This window comes from Micromys minutus (genome assembly GCF_963924665.1).
Source record: "Micromys minutus genome assembly, chromosome: X".
NCBI lineage: Eukaryota > Metazoa > Chordata > Mammalia > Rodentia > Muridae > Micromys > Micromys minutus.
The window spans coordinates 91,255,321-91,276,299 of NC_137970.1; the positions used below are offsets into that span (position 1 = coordinate 91,255,321).

General features: G+C 42.3%; 1 protein-coding gene across 6 annotated transcripts in view; it reads right to left on the minus strand.

The window, feature by feature from the left end:
- The window catches only part of SEPTIN6 (septin 6), a 151,667-nt gene that overhangs the window by 46,777 nt on the left and 83,911 nt on the right, over positions 1 to 20,979 (minus strand). For all 6 annotated transcript variants that reach the window (XM_080910734.1, XM_080910730.1, XM_080910735.1 and 3 more), the window contains 2 exons: positions 13,329 to 13,443; positions 5,365 to 5,560 (listed from right to left, as the gene is read on the minus strand). In XM_080910734.1, coding sequence (XP_080766860.1) covers positions 5,365 to 5,560; positions 13,329 to 13,443 — 311 coding nt within the window. The remainder of the gene's footprint in view (positions 1 to 5,364; positions 5,561 to 13,328; positions 13,444 to 20,979) is intronic.

Below are 20,979 nucleotides of genomic sequence, written 5' to 3' on the forward strand. Positions count from 1 at the left end.
TAGAATCTGCCAGGCAAGATGTGTCTACTTCAGTAATAGCAAAACTGTCATGGGGTAACTAAGTACTTTCTGACTTTTGATAAATGGAACCCTTCAGGAGTTAGCATAGAGTCTCTCCTGTGAAGGCGTCTCTGCCTGGGAAGAAGGCTCAGTGAGTTAAGCACTTTTCACACAAACATGGGGATCTAAGTTCAGATCATCAGAGCCTATGTAAAGCTGGAGAAAGTAGCACACATCTATAATCCAAGCAGTCTTACAATGGGATGGGAAGCCAAGAAAGGAGAATTCACTTTCTGGCCAGCTAGTCTGGCATATGCATAGAACAGAAAAAAAATCATTCAAACAAGGTTGAAGGTGACAACCAACAGCCAAGAGGTTGTCCTCTAACCTCCACACATGCACCATGCATGACACATATGCTGTGGTACATATACCTACACTTGTATGCATGGACACATACACACAAAGATTTTTTTAAGTGGTCCTTTCTGTGAGTATCCTACCAACTTTTCCTCCCTCACCCCAGTCATTATCACACCCTCATCTCAGAGCCTCATTCATCCCTCACATGCATCCACAAACTTCTCCAGCTTCTGCTGGCTCTCTTTCTTCCCCTCTGCTTAGATCTTCTTAGTCCCTTTTCACAATCCTTTCCTTCTTCTGCTGAACTTATGGACATCCCGAAATTCCTGTGTTTAGCACAGCATCTTTCTCTCTCTGATTGCTGGATGATCTTACATGTGTATGTGGTTGGAACATAATATCATCTACCTATGCCCAGAACTTCTCTGGACTTGTGACTCTCTAAGGTCAACTACCAACTGCTGATGTTATCTTGCATGTAAATATTCTATACATAGCTCATAATTGGAATGACTTGTTTCTGGTATTTTAAAATCTGGTTCTTCGGGAACAGCGGAGATCCAGGGACCCAGGCCTGGTGAGACTGTGCTGCGAGTAGCCGGAGCACAGAGAGGTCTGGGCCGAGCACGCAGAAAGCTCCCCCAAATTGGTGCAGGGGAGCAGGAACTCTGCCGTAGGGACTTGGTTTCCACCCGGAGGGCCCATGCATACAGATCAAATGTTCAGGCAGGCCATTTGCCATCAGGAACAGCGGAAATTCCTCCCAACACATAATAATCAAATTACCAAGTGCCCAAAGCAAAGAAAGAATACTAAAAGCAGTAAGGGAAAAAGGTCATGTAATATATAAAGGCAGACCAATCAGAATCACCCCCGATTTCTCAACAGAGACTATGAAAGCTAGAAGATCCTGGACAGACATCATGCAGACCCTAAGAGAACACAAGTGTTAGCCCAGGTTGCTATACCCAGCAAAACTCTCAATCACCATAGATGGAGAGACCAAGATATTCTAGGACAAACTAAATTTACACAATATCTGACCACAAACCCAGCATTACAATGAATTATAGGTGGAAAATCCAATACAAGGAGGGAAACTATATCCTAGTAAAAACAAGAAAATACCTAAGCAAGAAAACCAAAAGAACAAAGACACACAGGCACAATTCTATCTCTAAAAACAAAAATAGCAGGAAACAGTAACCACTATTCCTTAATATCTGCTAACATAAATAGACACAATTCCCCCAATAAAAAGACATAGACTATCAGACTGGATACATAAACAGAATCCAGCATTTTGTTGCATACAGGAAACTCATCTCAAAGACAAAGACAGACAAAGACAAACACTATCTCAGAGTAAAAGGTTGGGGAAAAACCTCCAAGCAAATGGCCCCAAGAAGCAAGCTGGAGTGGTCATTCTAATATCGAATAAAGTAGATTTTCAACCAAAAGTTATCAAAAAAGATAAGGAAGGACACTTTTTACTCATTACAGGGAAAATTTGTCAGGAGAAACTCTCAATCCTTAACATATATGCTCCAAATACAAGAGCACCCATATTCATAAAAGAAACCCTACTAAAGCTCAAAAAATACATTGCACCCCACACAATAATAGTGGGAGACCTCAACACCCCACTCTCACCAATGGATAGAAACTGAACAAGAAACAGAAACTGAATAAGGACGCAGTGAAACTAGCAGAGGTTGTGAACCAATTGGAATTAATAGACATCTACAGAACATATCATCCTTAAACAAAAGAATACACCTTCTTCTCAGCACCTCACGGCACTTTCTCCAAAATTGACCATATAATCGGTCACAGAACAAGCCTCAATAGATACAAGACGACTGAAATACTCCCATGCATCCTATCAGATCACCATGGTCTAAGGCTGGTCTTTAATAACAACAAAGACAACAAAAATCCTATATACACATGGAAACTAAACAATGCTCTATTAAAAGATAGCATGGTCAAAGAAGAAATAAAGAAAGAAATTAAGGATTCTCTAGAATTTAATGAAAATCAAAACACAACATACCTATACCTATGGGATGCAATGAAAGCAGTACTGAGAGGAAAACTCATAGCTCTGTGTGCTTCCAAAAAGAAACTGGAGAGAGCCTACACTAGAAACTCGACAGCACAGTTGAAAGCTCTAGAACAAAAGGAAGCAGATATACCCAAGAGGAGTAGATGGCAAGAAATAATCAAACTCAAAGCAGAAATTGACCAAATAGAAACAAAAAGAACCATTCAAAGAATCAACGAAAACAAGAACTGATTCTTTGAGAAATTTAACAAGATTGATAAACCCTTAGCCAGACTAACTAGAGGGCAAAGATAGAGTATCCAAATTAACAAAATCAGAAAGGAAAGTGGAGACATAACAACTGAAACTGAGGAAATTCAAGAAATCATGAGATCCTACTACAAAAGCCTATACTCAACAAAGCTGGAAAATCTGGAGGAAATGGATGAATTCCTAGATAGATACCAGATACCGAAGTTAAACCAGGACCAGGTAAACCATCTAAATAATCCCATAACACCTAAAGAAATAGAAGCAGTCATCAAAAGCCTCCCAACCAAAAAAAAAAAAAAAAAAAAAAAAAAAAAAAAAAAAAAAAAAAAAAAAAACCCAGGTCCAGATGGGTTCAGTACAGAATTCTATCAGACATTTATTGACGACTTATTGGGACTTAATGAGATTGCAAATTTTCTGTAAGGCTAAGGACACTGTCAAGAAAACAAAACGGCAGCCAACAGATTGGGAAAAGATCTTTACCAACCCCACATCTGATAGAGGCCTAATATCCAAGGTATACAAAGAACTCAAGAAGTTAGACACCAGAGAATAAAACAACCCTATTAAAAATGGGGTACAGAGCTAAACAAAAAATTCTCAACCGAGGAATATCGAATGGTGGAGAAGCATCTAAGGAAGTGCTCGACATCCTTAGCCATCAGGGAAATGCATATCAAAACAACCCTGAGATTCCACCTCACACCAGTCAGAATGGCTAAGATCAAAAATTCAGATGACAGCAGATGCTGGCAAGGATACAGAGAAAGAAGAACATTTCTCCACTGTTGGTGGGGTTGTAAACTGGTACAACCACTCTGGAAATCAGTCTGGCGATTCCTCAGAAAACTGGACATAGTACTGCCTGAAGACCCAGTTATTCCACTTCTGGGCATATACCCCAGAGAAGCTCCAATATACAACAAAGATATATGCACCACAATGTTCATAGCAGCCCTATTTCTAAGAACCAGAAGCTGGAAATAACCCAGATGTCCTTCAGTAGATAAATGGATACAAAAATTGTGGTATTTTTACACAATGGAGTACTACTCAGCTATCAGAAACAATGACTTTATGAAATCCTTAAGAAAATGGATGCATCTAGAGAATATCATCCTGAGTGAGGTAATCCAGTCACTAAAGAACAGACATAATATGCAGTCACTGATAACTGGATACTAACCCCAGAAAGCTCTGAATACCCCAAAATCAACTCACAGGTTATATGAAGTTCAAGAAAAACAAAGGCCAACAAAAAAAAAATGAAAAATCATTATGCTTAATCTTTACACACCAAGAAAACTTTGACTATTTCCATGTTACATCTTGTTTTATATGTACTTTATGCTCATTGTAACTAGTAAGATTTTAATGCATACTATTAAACCTTTAAAAAAAATCAAGTACTGACAAAATGTATTCATAAACTTTTATGCAAAAATGCTTCTAAAATCTGTACATTTATCTTTGTTTTTTAAAAATAAAGTTGTTCAATTAAAAAAAAACTTCCTCTCTTGCTTCCATGTTGACTTAAAAAAAAGTCTGGTTCTTCTTTATCTCTCAAGGGAGGTCATCATAACTGAGTTACTCCTCAAAGACAGAATTTCTGTTCTATATACTTCTGCCTTCACAACTCCACATGAAATCTTTACTAGGCTTTGTCAGTTTTACTCAATATTTATAAACTCCATCTCCGCTTCCTTATCTTAGCTCCTATGTTATCTTTTGTCTCAATTTCATTGGTCTAATAGTTTTCTGATTGGTGGATCTACACACTAGCCCAAAGGATTTGTCTCAAAGGCCAATCAGATTGCACTCTGCTTCCTAGAACTTCTGAATGGCTCCATATTTGTACATTCTATAATCTTTCCAGGAGCTGACCTCAGTTTGTCCCCCTCCCTTTATTTTTCCCTAGCTAACTTCAACTACTACCCCAGAGAACATTTTAGGTTTAATGGGGCCTTATGCGTATACAAATCAAATGACAACCCAAGAAAAAGACTATGTTACAACTAAAAGTTAGTGACATGGTAGCACATGAGAACTCCAAAGACTAATGTTCACTGGCTTCCCAAGAATTCTGCCTTTCTACCTAAACACACCAAGCTCCTTTTCCCTAGAGTACACCTGAGCTCTCTGCATCACTTTGTCTTTGAAGAAGCAGGCAGCTTCCTGGATTCCCTCTCTCTCTCATCACCTGTCTGTCTGGCCACCCTTCAGGAGTTAGCATAGAGTCTCTCCTGTGAAGGCCTCTCGGCCTTCTCCTTTGCATGGAATTGACTGATCTTGCCCTTGCGATCTCATTGCAATCTGCCCTTCACCTCCTTGTACCCAATCCTTCACAGAACATACTTGTCTCTATGGAAATCGTTTGCTTAAGAAAAGCCTTTCCCATGAATGTGTCAAGAGCAGAGATTAAGCCTTGTAGGTTGTTAGAGTACAGGAGGGCCTGGCACAAGGCTAAGGGAATCAAGTATCCACTCACGTGTATTAGAAAGACAAAGTATATGAAGTGGCACAGTTGTAGATAGGGATAGTTGTAAATGATGCCCTGTTTATACACTGCCTGCTCAGATCACTCCAGTGGGCCCCAGAACCTGTGCTCTCTCTAAGACTCCCATGGTAAGCTCCTTTTCATGGTTCCTCCACCCACTTTCCCATTCCACGTCTTTTGTTACCTGTCCTCCTTGTTGATCTGGTCCCCAAAGCCTACAGTGCTCACAATTGTGAGCTTCAACCCCACGTTGCTCTCCTGGAGGTCGTAAGTATTGGACCGGAGCTGAACACCTGGCTGTGTGTGGGTTGCTGGCTCCCCTTCAAACTTGGTGTTGAACAGGGTATCCATGAGGGTGGACTTGCCCAAACCCGTCTCTCCTGAAAAGCAAAAGACATCAAGCAATGACTATATAGCCATTGTGCATCGTATTTCACACAAGTGAAAAGCTACACAGAAGTACATAGGATTTATAGTATCCACTATGTGAAAAAGGAAAGCAGAGGCATGCCAGCAGCCGAGAGCTCACAATACTAGAGACTGGGCTAATTTCCACTTTTGTCTTCGTAGGTTTTTTTTCTCCTGTTATTTGAATCTTTACCTTGTGCATATAGTGCTTTCAGAGGCAGAGAAAGAAATGCTATCCATACAGATAGAGGGGTATAATTATCCCTAGAAGTAGACTGTAGAGGGGTATAACATACCCTTATTATTATTATTTATCTCTGACTGGTGGCCTTTTATATTGTTTTCATTTTTTCTTTAGCTTTTCTGTGTTTTCTAAGTAGAACATGTAAATAAATACCAGTTGTCAAATAAATACCCTCTCCTCTTACCCCCTGGCCTCAGGTTTTGTCCAAAGAGTGCTCAATCCACAGACAGCCCATGTCAGTCTCCCAGAGGGGAGACTGAACCTACATTTGGCTTCTCCCAGACTAGATGACCTTTCAGGGAACCACTTTGTATTTTTAAGTTTTTTTTTTTTGTCTACCAAGGAATAAACTTGAGCTGCAAATTACTCTTCTTAAATTTCAAACAAACCAGGCATTTATTTTGCTTAATATGTTGACCGTGTGGCACTAATAAATCCAACCGCTAGAATTTTACACTTGGCCGATAAATGGGGGAAGGTGGGCTTTGGTAAAGGTTTGGGGAGGTTATCCTTGGATACCAAACCACTGCCTCGAACCAAGGAGTCTCTGGAGAATGAGATATCACAACCACAGAATGGAGATGCTAGTGACATAGACTTAAGCAGGAATCTGATGGGAAGCCACAGCTGGGCTAGACACTAAAACCAATTTTAGTCTCTGTGGATTTGGATTGTATTTGGTTCCCCATCCCACCCCAAGAGAATAAGAAATACTAAGAACCAAAAGTCAGTAGCTAAGCTGGAAATGTAGAGTTTTTGCTTACTATAGTTTAAGCCCTGTCTGACCCCCAGCATTGAAGAAACCGAGCAAGGTAGCACACACATCTGCAATCTCAGCACAAGAGATGGAGGCATATGAGAAGATCAGCCTCTGTTCAATCTCCAGTTTGAGACCAGTGTGGTCTTCAAGTCAATAGTTAATGACAGACTGGGCATGGTGGTGCACATCCTTAATCCTAGTACTTGGGAGGCAGAGAAAGGTGGATATCTGTGTTTGAGGCCAGGCCGACCTACATAGTGAATTCCAGGACAGTCAGGGCTATGTAGAGAGACCCTATTACAAACAAATAAAGTTAATGACCCTGGACTACTCTCTGAGCACTCTGACCATAGTACTCCTTTACTAGCATCGTCCCTCCTCTTCCTACCCCTACCCAACCAAGGAGAGACTATGTGACCTTTGATTTATCTTCATAGTTGGGGTTAGGTTTACTCTGGGTAGTTCCTGGCCTGGAAAATCTTCCCTTGGGACCAAGTACACATTTGCAAGGCAGTGCCTAGAACTGCATGATGGGGAATCAAAAACGCTTTATCTTTCTCCACTCTCAGTGTATATATAGAAGAGGAATACGCTTCTTTTATCCTAAACACTGACATCAAAACTTTACCTATGATGAGAGTTTTTATGTGCAGAGAAAGAAAGATTCAATTTAGCCTGGTTACCAAGGTTCCCATAGCCAGGTATGACTAATGAGGTGCCCTGCCAGGGTATACAGAAAGAGTTCCTCATACAGATTGTGTTTCCAGCTAGGGTCTGCTACATTCATCAGAAACAAAGAGTGTCTAAGAAAAGATCTTTTTTTTTTTTTTTTTTTTTTTTTTTGGTTCTCCTCTAAAGAAGGCATTCAGGTACCAAGAAAAATCTGGTGCAGTAGGGTCTTTGCCATGGGAGATGACAGATTCAGGTATGAAGCAGAACACAGTACCCATTACCACATCAAAAAGTGGTACAGCCCACTTGTTACCAGGGCCACAATCTCTGAGGTAAGAATGCAAGGATGGGGCACCATGCTTTAACTCGACTTCTCTCTGGATACCCATATTCCACTCTCTGGATATCCCCATGTTCCAGGTACATTTTTTTCCTCACCCCTTTTTGTCCCCTGAGGTCATTACTGACTATCCCTGCTACTTCTAGACAGTGGTAGGCTCCAATCTCCACAGCTCTCCCATATGGGCTTCCTGCCTCCACATTGTAAGAATTCTCAGAGACTCCTCTGTATACTTGAGAATGCCTGAAGAAAGCCTTACATAGAAGGTCTCAGGAGCAGCTTTACTGAGCCAGGGACCCACCCTGTTTGCACAGCTGGAGAAATGGGGGCCGGTGAGGTAGGGCAAGCAGCCGGGAGGAGCAGCAAGGAAGCTGACCACCCAGACACCTGCCAGCGCACAAGGGTTGTGGCAACTAGATGTTAAATAATGAGAGTCTGGAAGAGAACTTGCTGTGTCTAGGGAATTCCAATAAAGGCAGCATTAGAAGGAGGCAGAAAATGAAGCCAGCTCCTTCGGTGGCTTCTGAGTGCTTCTGCTCTTAGTTTTTATCATGGTGGGACCTGGAGCTGGAAGGAAGCCCTCTCTCAATGGCTGGCCCAAGCCCAGCATTACACTAGACTGATATCTCCTCCTATAGCTGTCTTGGGTCCAATAGTAAATGTGTACGGGGATATGACACGTGGTCTAATAGGCTCAGGTCAGCAGATTCCACCATGCCTCAGCAAGAAGGTAGGGACTTGGCAACTGCCTTCTAGCAGGAAACTCAATGAGTCTCAAGGGCTCAATTTCCCTCTCCTTCTTCCCAGCCCTCCTAGAGCGTGTCACAATGGACAGCAGGGTTTCTTAACCCCTTGAACTCATGTTCTAACTCTCACTTTGCTTATTGTTGACATTGTGCTAGAAACAATAACTTTTAAGAACAACATAGGGGCTGTAGAGATGGCTCAGTGGTTAAGAGCACTGACTGCTCTTCCAGAAGACCTGGGTTTAGTGTCCAGCATCCACATGACAGCTAACAGCTGGCTGTAACTCAGGTTCCAGGGAACCCAAAACTGTTCACCAGGCACGCATGTACTACTCATATGTACATGCAGGTAAATGATCATACACATAAAACAAATCTCTTTTGAAAATAATTTAAATTTAAAACATTGTGGTACTATATAGCTCCAGGTGACCTCCGCACCTTGAGTTAAGTGGCAATAGTATTCTTGGATAGCAGATTTTTGTGCTCTGTGCCAGGCCTTGCTGTAAACAAATGTGTAGTTTCTTTTCTTTTGTGTAGTGCTGGGGATGGAACCAAGGGCCATAGAGATAGGATGAAAGCTCTCAACTACTGAGTCACACCCTCAGCTTCCATGGATTTTATTTGCTCCTCACAGGAAGCTTTTAAGGTATATAGGCACTATGATACTTTTAGTGCTGGTAACGGAACCCAAGGACTCAAGTCAATCAATCAGGTTAAGCAAGAGTTCTACCCCTGGTTGGGCAAGGTGGCACTCAGAGGTAGAGGAAGGCAGTTGCCTGTGAGCTTCAAGCTTACAAAAAAAATAAAAATAAAAATAAAGGCAACAACAATGATAAAAAGAGCCCTGAACTACAATCCAGCTAGTTGCTAGATAATACATTTTGTCCTTAATTTGTAGTTGGATTAACCAAGTCACCCAATAGCTTCACAGACTTGCAAGTTCCCCTTCTTCTATGTACCCAATTTTCCTCCTCTATACACTGCATAGGAGATGACAGTCCAAGCTCACAAACCAATAGATAACATAATCAGTATTTTCACCAAAGCAGGCTACCTCTGTAGCCCATGCTTTGAGCCAATACACTTCAGTGAGGCTCACAAGTGTAACATGATCAGTTTATTTATTTAGTCACTCAACAAGGATTTGCAAAGCCTCTGATAATCACCAGATATAGGTGTTATAAAGGGGCTAAAGATACAGCACAGAGCAAGCTAGCCACAGTCCCTGGTCACTTGAAGAGGTCTCACTCAGCTGTAAATGGTGGAATAAACCAAGAGAAAATTCTGCTGAGTCCAACAGGGAGGTCGGAAGGAAACCCTCTGAAAGGAAACTCTCCAGGAACTAGACTTGGCCATGAGAGTCTATGGAGAGAGACAAGGCCATGCCTGGCTGTGCGACCTTGTCCTTTCTCTTTCCTGTTCTTGCAGGGGTAAGGCAGACTGTGGTGTGTTTCAGCCAGCACAGCTTCCTGCACCGCTTCCCAAGCCTATGTGATGAAAGCAATGATGGAAATCAGTGGCTGCTACAAACCTGTTTTCTCCCATGATGCCTTGCTAGCCAGTGACCAACCGCTGTAGCCACCTTATGCTAACAACTGCATTTCCCAGAGGCACAGTGATGGAAAGCTTAGTCCCTGACCTTCATAGAATACTAACTGCCCTTTCCACACCTCCTGCAATAAAGCCTCAGTTCTGCTTGTCCTGTGTATGTTTTCCAAGTTCAACAGAGCCCAGTTGAGCCTGGAATCCTGAGCAGCTTCAAAGTAAATATTATCATTATGAGCCTTTGTGCTCCCTATGGCCATTAACACTGCCAGCACATTTGGATGGGCAAGTCTCTTCAGGGCTCCTCCCCAGCACCACAAAGCCCTGGGCCCCAGAACATTGGTATTACTAGCTTGGGTTGTTCTTTTGAGGCCTCCTACATGGATGTTTACAGTCATGGGATCTTCAAGTTTCCAAAGCTAAGAAATAGGGACATGATCTTTTGATGGGGGAAAGGAGGAATCTCACCCTACTAGGTAATTACTGTTAACCCTAGAGAACATATCAGACTAAAGTCATAATATGCTTATGTCTATGTGCTTAGCTGAAAATCATAATAATCATGGAGAGCAATTATTGGTACAGTCAATTTACTGCACTATAAATTAGGCTCTGGATTCATAAACATTCTCTCCCCCCCCAGACTCAACAAACAAATGTACACAGGCATATGCAAATGTATAATAGTTATTCTGCAGCAGCAGGACAACATTGAAGAAACAGTAATGTGGAAAAAACTCTCCTAGCTCACTGTTAGTAATAACCAAGATTAGCACTACCATAATTTGACACTAAAAGTACTTTGGGTGAGCAATTTCTGTGAACAAACAGAACCATGTTATAAGTTATCAAGGAAGTAAATTTAAGAGTCACAGACAGGTGGGAGGCATATGAGTACAGTCACTAAAGTTCCTGGAGGAGAAAAGATCACCTTCAGCAACTTCACTGTGGACTCTCTGCCAAGTCAGTGACCCTTCCTAGCATTATGGCTGGTTGAGATGGCAGTCTGAGAGTTGCTTGTGACCTTGATGCAAGCTGAGGGTTCTCTGAGCAATGGCAAGGTCATGAATACAGTGGGGCACATGCGCTATAAACATTTTTGGATCCAGTACAGGGATTGGTTTATGTAATGGTCCTATCTGGGGACAGTATAGGAGGAGAGCCATTTCCTGAAACTGGACAAGTAGAAGGAGAAAGAAAAAAAAGTATGACTTCTTGGGGATGAGTGTCTGCCCCAGGTCCTTCAGCAACTTCATGTCATTAGGCGCAGGCTGAAGTGTTGTAGATGAGCAATACCCTGGTGGGAACATGAGTTGGCTGTTTACCCCATTCACCTTGTCTTGATCTTGGCTGCCTCATCTTGGGGTCCCTGAGGAATCTTAAGATTCATATTACAAATGTCCCTATACTTTGCCATCAGGTCCCATTCTGACTCACAGGGATTTACCAGGTCATTCAATTGCTGGTTGCTCAGGGGGGCTTGTCAGTTTGCTTTCATCTCAACTTGAGCACAGGTCATACGGCACTCTGGGAGGAATGCCAAGGGAAGCTGGTATGTGTGTGCACTGGAATATTTCAGTCATCAAATGTTGTGTGAAATAAGTTGGCCATTAGCCAAAGATTGATCTTGTTAGTTAAACAGAAAACTTGGTAGTGCCAATATTAGATGTGATGACATTTGTTCTTGAGGCTGATTGCCCTGTCTTGCATTTATTTTGTATGCCCGTCCCAATTAGCACCGAAATGTGACTGTGAGTTTGACTGTCAGCATTCAAAGACTTGGCAACCTCTATGCAGACTCTAGCCCCCAATGTGGAATTCCATGAAGCACATATTTTTATCTCATAGGCTCTGAAGCTGATACATGGCAATGAGTCACTTTTGCTAGTGAGTGAGCCTAGCTGACTGCCTGTCATCCATATTTAGAAGTGACCTTATTGCTCTGTCTGTCCTTACAAGTACAGTGAATTCCCTGCAGAAAATGACCTGGTAAAGAAAGAGTACTGGAGAAGGAGAAGAAAAAAATCAGAGGAAAATGAATGACTTCCTTCAAAAAAATTGAAGACTATTATTTGGTTAGTTAGTTGAAACAAGGTCTCATCATGCAACCCAGATTGCACTCAAATTCACAATCCTCCTGAAGTACCTAATTCAGTGGTGGTTTGAATCTATGATGTGAACGAGTTCTCCATATGCTCTATACAAAAACGAGAACAGGAAATTAGCAGCGGTGTGTAAGTGTTCCAGCCAGTGTGAAAATTGGCCTTATTATGGTATTTATGCAACCATTAAGGTTTGGAAGCAGGTCACTGAAAATATGCAGGTCTATGTTCTTGCACTGTGGGGTGAAAATTACATGTTACCACTGTGTTTGTAAATTTGGGATTTTTAAGGTTTCAAAACACACTCTTAAATAATGACAAGGTACCATTGTCCACGTTTGTTTGCTGGTACTCATTGGTTTCCAAAGTGCTTTTGTGGTCTCAAGGGACATTGCTGGCAGAGTTTGGAGCCAAAGAGAAGAACAACAGGTCAGTCAGGTCTACATGTCTGGTGTATTTTGGCTCTGCCATTTTTCCATGTTGCCTCCGGTAAACCTGGTGTCCTCCACAATTGTCTTTGCCACAAGAATAAGACTACTATCTCCAAGCTTCACTTTGCAGACTGGGGACCAAAACCACTTATGTGAGAAACCGTTGAGAAGCATAGTGAGTGCCTCCTGTGGACTTAACTCATTCATTCACTTTGGAAACATTAGTGAACTCTCCTTGGGCTATGATTAGCACAGCAAGTGGGCTCAAATCACTAATCTCTCCCCATATAGGTATGATGGTGCATGAGCAAAATCCCAGTGCTTGGGAGACTGAGAATTAGAAGCTAGCCTGGGCGACCTGTTGAGTTCCATGCCAGCTTAGACCACATAATAGGACTCTTGTCTTAAAACAAAACAAAGTACAGTCTAGGCACACAGATACAGGATGGGGAATAAAAGATCTTTGCCTGCAGCTCTGTGATCACTGCACTTAAGTTCCAACTGTACCAAGCAAGCTTAGACAAAGTATAGAGACTCAGCCGGATACCCACAACTCCCAGCTTTGTCCTGGTTCTCATCTTCTGCATGCAAAAAGAAGCTGACAGCGGTAATCGAGCCAGCCAGCCTCCTTTAACAAAATTTTCCATTGAGTCTCACAAAACTCTGTTTTCCCCAAGGTATGGCCCAGATTCTGGTCTGGGTAGAGGGGAAAAGAAGTAATTGCAGCTGGACGCTTACAAAAATAAACAAAGGGATAAGAGACAAAGAGGGGTTAGGGGAGCAAGTCTGCAACTAGATGGGGATGACACATTATTTAACCTAATTACCTGCAAAGCCACATCTAGCCATTAAGGATCTATATCCTGTAATAGAATTTCCTGCCATGGAAATACTCACCCACGCACAGGATGTTGAAGCAGAAGCCCTGGCTGACTGACTTATTCACCAGCTGGTCAGGCAAGCTGTCAAAGCCCACATGTCCAGCCAGGGGGACAGTTCGACAATCTTCGCCCTAATTTGGAAAGGGAGGGAGGAGGGGAGAGAATAAAAACGTGCTTAAAAGACATTTGGATCTTCATACCATATCCACACGCACCCTGTCCTGTGCCAGGAAGTAACAACCACAAAGGCCCAATGTGTCATCTCTTTCCTTAGCCACCCCTCCCCAACCTGAAACACATATACCTAAAAGCAAAATGGCCCATCAACTTGAAAATCATGGATGTTTGGGTACGGCATTTAATAGGCTCAGTAATAAATACCACTGTGGTTCTAGACAGAATAAACTATGTGGGCAGTTGATCCTGCTCATCCAAACTTTGATGAGATTTCAATTCAATCATTCAGAGCCTGGATAGCCTCTCTGAGACTCAGTTCCCTTTCATATCTGTCACAAGAGACAACAGGATATATTTCAGAGGTAACAAGAGGACTGCAATCTGTTTATTAATACCTATAATGATTATATGCATATATATATATGCACACACATAGTGTAAACACATGTTCAATAAATGTTCCAATGTCCTTAGAAGGCAGTCAACCTTCTCCCTAGGACACTTTAGAGACCTACAAAGGTGGCACAGCAGAAAGGTTAAGCTTACAGGTTTGGGCTAGTGAGATAGCTCAGAAGGTAAATGTGCCTGCTGCCAAGTCTGATAACCTAAGTTCAAAACCTGGGACTCACATGATAGAAGGAGAGAATCAACTTCTGAAAGTTGTCCTCTGATCTCCACACTCATGAGGCACCAGCTCCCCCTACACTACCACCCCACACTAAACAAACAAACAAACAAACAAACAAATGTAATCATAATTCTAAAGTACAGACTTTTGAATCAGGCAGGTCTGAGTCAAGAGGCCAACTTGTACAGTTCAAGCTTTAACAAGTTAAGTTCTCAGTCTCCCATTACAAAAGCACAAGTACGTAGTTAATGTGCAGACCCCACAGGGCAATACTCCTTACACACGTAACATACTGCCCAGCATGTGGAAAGCATTCAAACAGTAGCTACCCTCATCACTGCACTGTGAGGTTATCTTGGACCCTAAAACCTGGCCCACCATGCAGTAAAACACTTGTAGCTCCCTCTAGCCTGGAAAAAGCTGTCTCCAGCCTTTCTCTGGTTCCCTTGACTCCACAGGGGTCAGCCAAGCCACTCCCAGCACTGGAAAGCAGAGGGCCAAAGCTTCTTATAGTTAATGGTTTTATAAAAGGAGGAGAGTCTCAAACTCAGGCAGACTTCCAAGGAACCAAGGGAAAGGATGAAAAGGGCCTGCATGTACTCATAAACCATGCTTGCTGCCAATGGTCACAGCCGAGGGTGGGGAATGGGAGCTGGAGGCAGAGAAGCTTCACAAGAATGATGGGCTATGGAAATAGGCAGAGATTCTGTGGGGTGAGGCTGCACGAAACTTTCCATAACCACCAAGATGCCAAAAGCAACCCAAAAGGCCATGGTTTGTGCCAGGAGGGACCATACCAGAACCCCAGGCTGGGCTAACAGGCAGCTCCTATGCTGACTGGACCCGCTGTTAGACTAGGTGTCATAATAAAAGAGATGTGATGGTGGATCAACCACTCAACCTCTTCACCGTGTGTGTGTGTGTGTGTGTGTGTGTGTGTGTGTGTGTGTGTGTGTGTGTGTGTGTGTTTGTAGGGGTGTCCCTGTTCCCATCAGTGCCATTGGATCCTCCAAGAGCTTGTGTTGGTGACTACCGTCTGGTACATTCATTCCCCTCTGACATCTCTCCGCACAAACTCCCAACAGAGCACACTCGGCAGACCACCATGTGCCATCACTGAGTTGGGTTGATGATACCTTCCTTGCTCACCCAAAGACAAACTTCCGGCGGGATCCACATCACCTTGTTCTATACTTACCCACTTCTACACCCCTTTCCCCGTTTCCCATCTTTTCTTTCTTGCTTAAAGCACACAGTAAGCTGGAAGTTTACCACTGTGGGTTCTCAGCCTTCAGCAAAGCACCGAAGAAACTTCAGAGCCAATATGCTCTCTCCAGGGAGCCTCCTACGTAGCAGGCCTCAAAACTGGGACAGACTCAGAGTTGAGGTTTCCTGAGCCATATTTTATCATCTCTTCCTGCCTCCAAATTCAGCGCTGAGAAACTTCAAGTGCTCTGAAGTCCAAGGAATTCTCGAACTAAAGATAGCAGGCAGTAGGAAGAACTCCTTACCTTACCGCACTGTGAAAGAATTACCAAATGTAGGGCTTAGGATGTATTTACCTAACATGCACAAAGCCCTAGGTTCAATCCCCAGCACCACATAGCTGGGTCCTGGCAATGCACAACTCTAATCCTCACACTCCTACTAAGCTCTATGCTGTGCTATGCTCCCAACCCCGGCTCTCCCCTTTAGAGTCTCAGGTCAGGTTAGTTGATTTTAACCAGCATTGTGTGTACATGTCTGTCACCTTGTCACTTCAACACCACTGGAGACATATCCTGCCCCTACTTTCTTGTTTTGTCATCCAGTCTAGTACTGTGTAGGTAGAAAGAGCCTTTCAACTCCTGCATGTGGGGTTGGAGAGATGGCTCCGTGCTTAAGAGGACTTGCTGTTCTTACAGAGGCTTAGTTCCCAACACTCAACACGGTGGCTCACACCTATTCCTAGTGGTCTTAGGGAACTGTTGCCTTCGTCTGGCCTCTGAGGAACCCAGGCATGCACATTGTATGTACACATACAGCATATAAGACAAATCCAAAAATGAATATTTTGAAATATTACATGGTTCTTGGTATCCCCTGCTTAAAACAACCCCAAATCCCCCAAGCCCATTGCTGTGGATTAAGGTCCATACTCTTCCTTTTGCTGTCTAGGGCTCTTTATACTGCTGGGGGGAGATAATGATGGACACATAGTAGGGGTTTGGTAAATTTTCATTTTGAGGAAGAGTCTTATGCTTGTCTCAAACTCAAGATATTGTAAAGAATGCCCTTCCACTGTTGATCTTTCAGCCACTACTGCACACTCCCCAGACGAGGCCTGAACTATCACAGCCAGCAGAAATGATCAGAAAACAGAAATTATAAGGAAGGAAATAAAAAAAAATCACCTATCATATTTTCCCTCTCCCAAGATGATCAACATATCTACGTATCTCCTGCCGGTCAGTACACCTTTATTTAACAAAACACAAGTACTATGCTCTGTTCCTTCCCACACTCTGACTTGATGGCCTGACACGTGGCACAGATGTTTTCCTGAGTAACTAATTAAGTATACTTTAAAATCGTTTCTTTAGAACAGTGTCTTTTTAAAGGTGGACTTCATTTTCGAAGATGTGCACTTGTACGCATCTGAGTACAGGCATGCGCACAGGAGTGCAGGCATTGAATTCCTTGGAACTGGAGCTACAGCAGTTGTAAGCCACTTGATGTGGGTGTTGAGAAACAACTACAGATCCTCAGCAAGAGTGGTCTGAGCTCTTAGCCACTAAGCCATCTCTCTAAGCCCCAAATCATTTTGTTTACTGGCCATATAACATACCCATGCAGGAATCTGCCACCTTTTCCTAATACATCTTCTATTGACAAATAATCAGTCAGTATCTCCGAAGTTTTCTACATAAACAAACAGAAAAACAAGCAAACAAACAAAACCCAGTATTCTTGCAGGGTTGCAAATGTCTCTAGTTCCTAAAACTGAAACCTACTACACTAAAGGCTTCACAGAATTTTTTATATACATACATTTATGTATGTACATACATATCTATGTACTTATGGCAGCATGCTTGCCACAGTGCATATGTAGACATCATAAAACAATCTGTGAGAGTTCATTCTCTCCTTCTATGTGGGCCTTGGGGTCCAAACTCAAGTTGTCAGGCCTGACAACAAAAGCAAGAGCCTTTACTCACTGAGCCATCTTGCCAGCTCAAAACATTCACAGATTTTATACACATACATTGCTAAACAGAGGGCCGTACTGTTGTGTGTTTTCATCACCACTATGTGTGGGCCTGTGTACCCATGAAGTTTCATGGGCTTTTATCTACTGTGAACTGACTCACTGGAAAATGATATCACATTCTTTAATTTGAATGTTATTAGTGATAGTGGACATTAAAAACATTTCAACTGTGTATGGGTATTGTGCATGTAACTTACGTAATCATGATTTTGCTCACTTAGAAATGCCTATATTTGTCTTTCTCTTTGACTTGTAAGAGCCTTACATGCATCAGGAAAAAATAAGATTTGATTTCAAGGTGAGATAGCTAAGAGAAGAAAGTCAATAAGTCGTTAGCAGTGTGAGGTTTTGGGTGCAGAGAGCATTCAAGGCTGAGATACACATTTTGGGAGTGAGAGCTATAAAACTGGATGTGCTCTCTGCGAGGCAGTAAGGGCGAGGGAGCAAAAGGATGAATATAGGAAACGCCTACGAATAATGGGGAGATGAAGGGGGTTTGCCAAGAGGAGGAAATAATCAGAAAAGTAAAAGATGACCCAACAGTTTCCTGCTATCTGAAGCAAAAAAAAAAAAAAAAAAATACAGAGAAGTAACTATAGATTTGCATTTAGAGGCATCACCCATGACTTGGAATCTCTATTTCTTCTGTGTCTTTTAGTCAGTGTCCACTCTACCTAAATTAACCAGAGACCTTGAGGACTTGAGCCATAGGGCCTGGTTGATGTGCTTTTCTTGCTATTTACATGGTTGAAGGAGCCAACACTTTGTCTCAGTCTCTGTGGTTAAGAAAGCATCCAAGTTTATTTGTGCAGTTCTTGATTTAGAAAATCCTGTCTAGAGAGCACCTGCCTTGCTCTAATGAATCTTACATCAAGATCACCATTGGTCAAAGTGAAATATATGCATGCAAATTATGGATAGAATACTGGGCTAAATACACACTGACCCCAGGATAACCCCAGGAAGTGGTTTTCCTTCTCTCTTACAGCACCTCTGATGCCTTATCTCCTTAGTCCTTCTTAAGGTGGTATAGTTAATTGAGATCCTAATTACACTGATTGCAGCTAATTGAATGTTCACTTGACTACAAGGTGCAGAAGAGATTCGACTAGCAGCCTGGCCCAGCACGTCTGACACTGAAACCTTACCGAGCTATCCTGAGTAGCAGATAGCGCCATGTTCTCGGCAACAAATCAGCAAAATTGTTACTCTACCATAACCCTGCAACCACCCTTGTGATCTGTTCTGTGGAACCTCACACAGCTGTACAAAGATTCATGTACAAGAAAATCCATGAAACCTTGACGATGGATAATAATGAAAAACTAGAAACTCCTTAACTGTTAAGACAACCAAAAAAATAAATTATGAACGTGAGTTTTCTGGAACAGTCCTGCCCCTAGAATGCAGCAGGTCCATGAGTAATGGTGTGACTACCTCCAAGACATAGTATAAAACAGAAAACAGAGTTTGTAAAATCACATACATAATGAGCACATGTATGTACAAAAAGCCTTGTCTGAATGCATATGCAAATAAATCTATGCCAATACCCAGGACAGATGCATGAAAACACGTCAAACCGAAAGACACCGGAAGTTACCTCAGAGGGCAGGAAATGGAAACAGGGGCCTAGTCAGAGGTGTCATCAGGTTTTGTAGTGTTTGGTTCTTTTATAGCACAGAGGAACTCACATGGTTACCTATAGAATTGACAGGTATTTTTAATGAGATGAGGGAAGTTCTTGCTCATTCAGCTTTGCAGTCCAGGGGATTAGTTAGGCTGTAGCGTGAGAGTAGCTAAAGGAAGGCAAAATGAAAGGTGCTCCTGGGAACTGAAAGAGCCCCCCACTTCCCTCCGCCCAATTCCATTTCCTGTTTGCTCCTCATCTGCAGTCACCTGCGGTTTTGAGATACATTATAACCACATTCTGTATGAGAAGCAGAAACACTGTTCTCTTCTGCCTCCTGAGGACACACCGATTTCAGCTTTTAACTGAATATAGTATGGTACATATCAGAACAAGGAGGTATGGCGCTTCCAGCTCTGCATCTTTCTCCCATTGCCTTTTAGGTTTTTTGTTTGCTTGTTGGTGTTTGTGTTGGGTTTGGATTTTGGAAAGCAGTGTCCCAGAAGCATCCCATAGCAACTGCTGTCCTCCACTGCCCACTGCCTCTCCTCCAACAGCCCTGACAGAGAAAGCACATTGTTAAAAATTGAGGCCTCTGGGAACTCAGGGTCCACCTGTGTCAATAGAGAATTTCCTGTCTCTGTTCAAACCCAAGGTATCTAAGTTAGTACTAGTCATCCTGAAGGAATGGGGGCTGTGGCACATTTGGACCTAAGACTCTATTTCCCTTAACTTTCTCCTCTGCTCTTTTTCAGTCAAACCTTAGCAAGGGAGACAAATGCTTAACTGTGGTTCTCAGCAGCAGCCTCATTGACTGCTTAGTGGTAGGCCCAATCCTTCACCCCTTCCCTCGCTCCACCATTATTCTGGCACTGAGAAACTGCAAATCTCCTAGGCCTTGGAAACCAATCCATCCACCCAATGACATAGGAGGGAATAGTAAGCAAATAATGAAGATATTTTTCTAAGAGTGCATAATGGCATGAAATACTAGCCCAAGCTGTTATGTAAAGCAAGGAAAATAACAACAACAACAAATACAACAAAACCTTGCATACACAACCCAGTGGGGAGAGAAAACTAGTGTAGCAGGTTACTTTGGGGGTAACCCTTCTGGTTTCCAATTTTTCTAGAATAGGCATGATTTAGTTTTATAATCTGGAAAAAATGTTTTGTTTTGAATAAAGATGGGTGGTACATTCCTAGGCAGGAAAGTGGCCTCAGCTATTTTAGGGGGAAAAAATCTTCAACTTCAACCAGAAAATGCTGCAAACACAGATAATCAGCAAGTTTAGTTAAGTATAGCCTTTAGCATCTGGGCAATTTTATTATATGAAAGAGATTTGTTTTTATCAACAATACAATACATTCTTATTTTCCTTTACTGTGAATTATTGTCACATTTAATAATTAACTCACTATTAAGTAGTACAACATAATTATAGTCCTGCAAACCAGAAGACAAATATTATGTCCTGAAACATGTCAAAAGTCCTGAGAAAACCCCATTTGCAGCCTTCAATGATGTGAAAGGAATGAGAAATACTATCCTATCAGCGTTGAGAGCCACAAAGGACCAATAAGATCCAAAAGGTAAAAACCAATATACCCAACACATCAAAGGCCAGGAGTTTTCATGGGCTGATCAAGTTAAGGTAAGAGAAAACTACAGATATAAAATCTTGGGCTAGGAGAGAAATTTAGGGACCATTCTAAAGAGAAACAAGGTTTTCCAAAGCTTCAGTGGGAAAGCAGTTTAGGGGACCTCAAGGAAACACAAAAGGGACATCATCTTTACTAAACAAGGGTGAAGGCATCTCTTTGGCAAAGCCAATAGATGCAGCTGATTTGAATACCAAAGATAAATTCCAACATGGCTTCTTATTTATAAAAGGATTCACAGCAAGGACTCTATTAACTAGTCAGCTCTCCTGGTGCATTCAAAATGAGATTCCACAGACAAACATTCCGTTGTCATG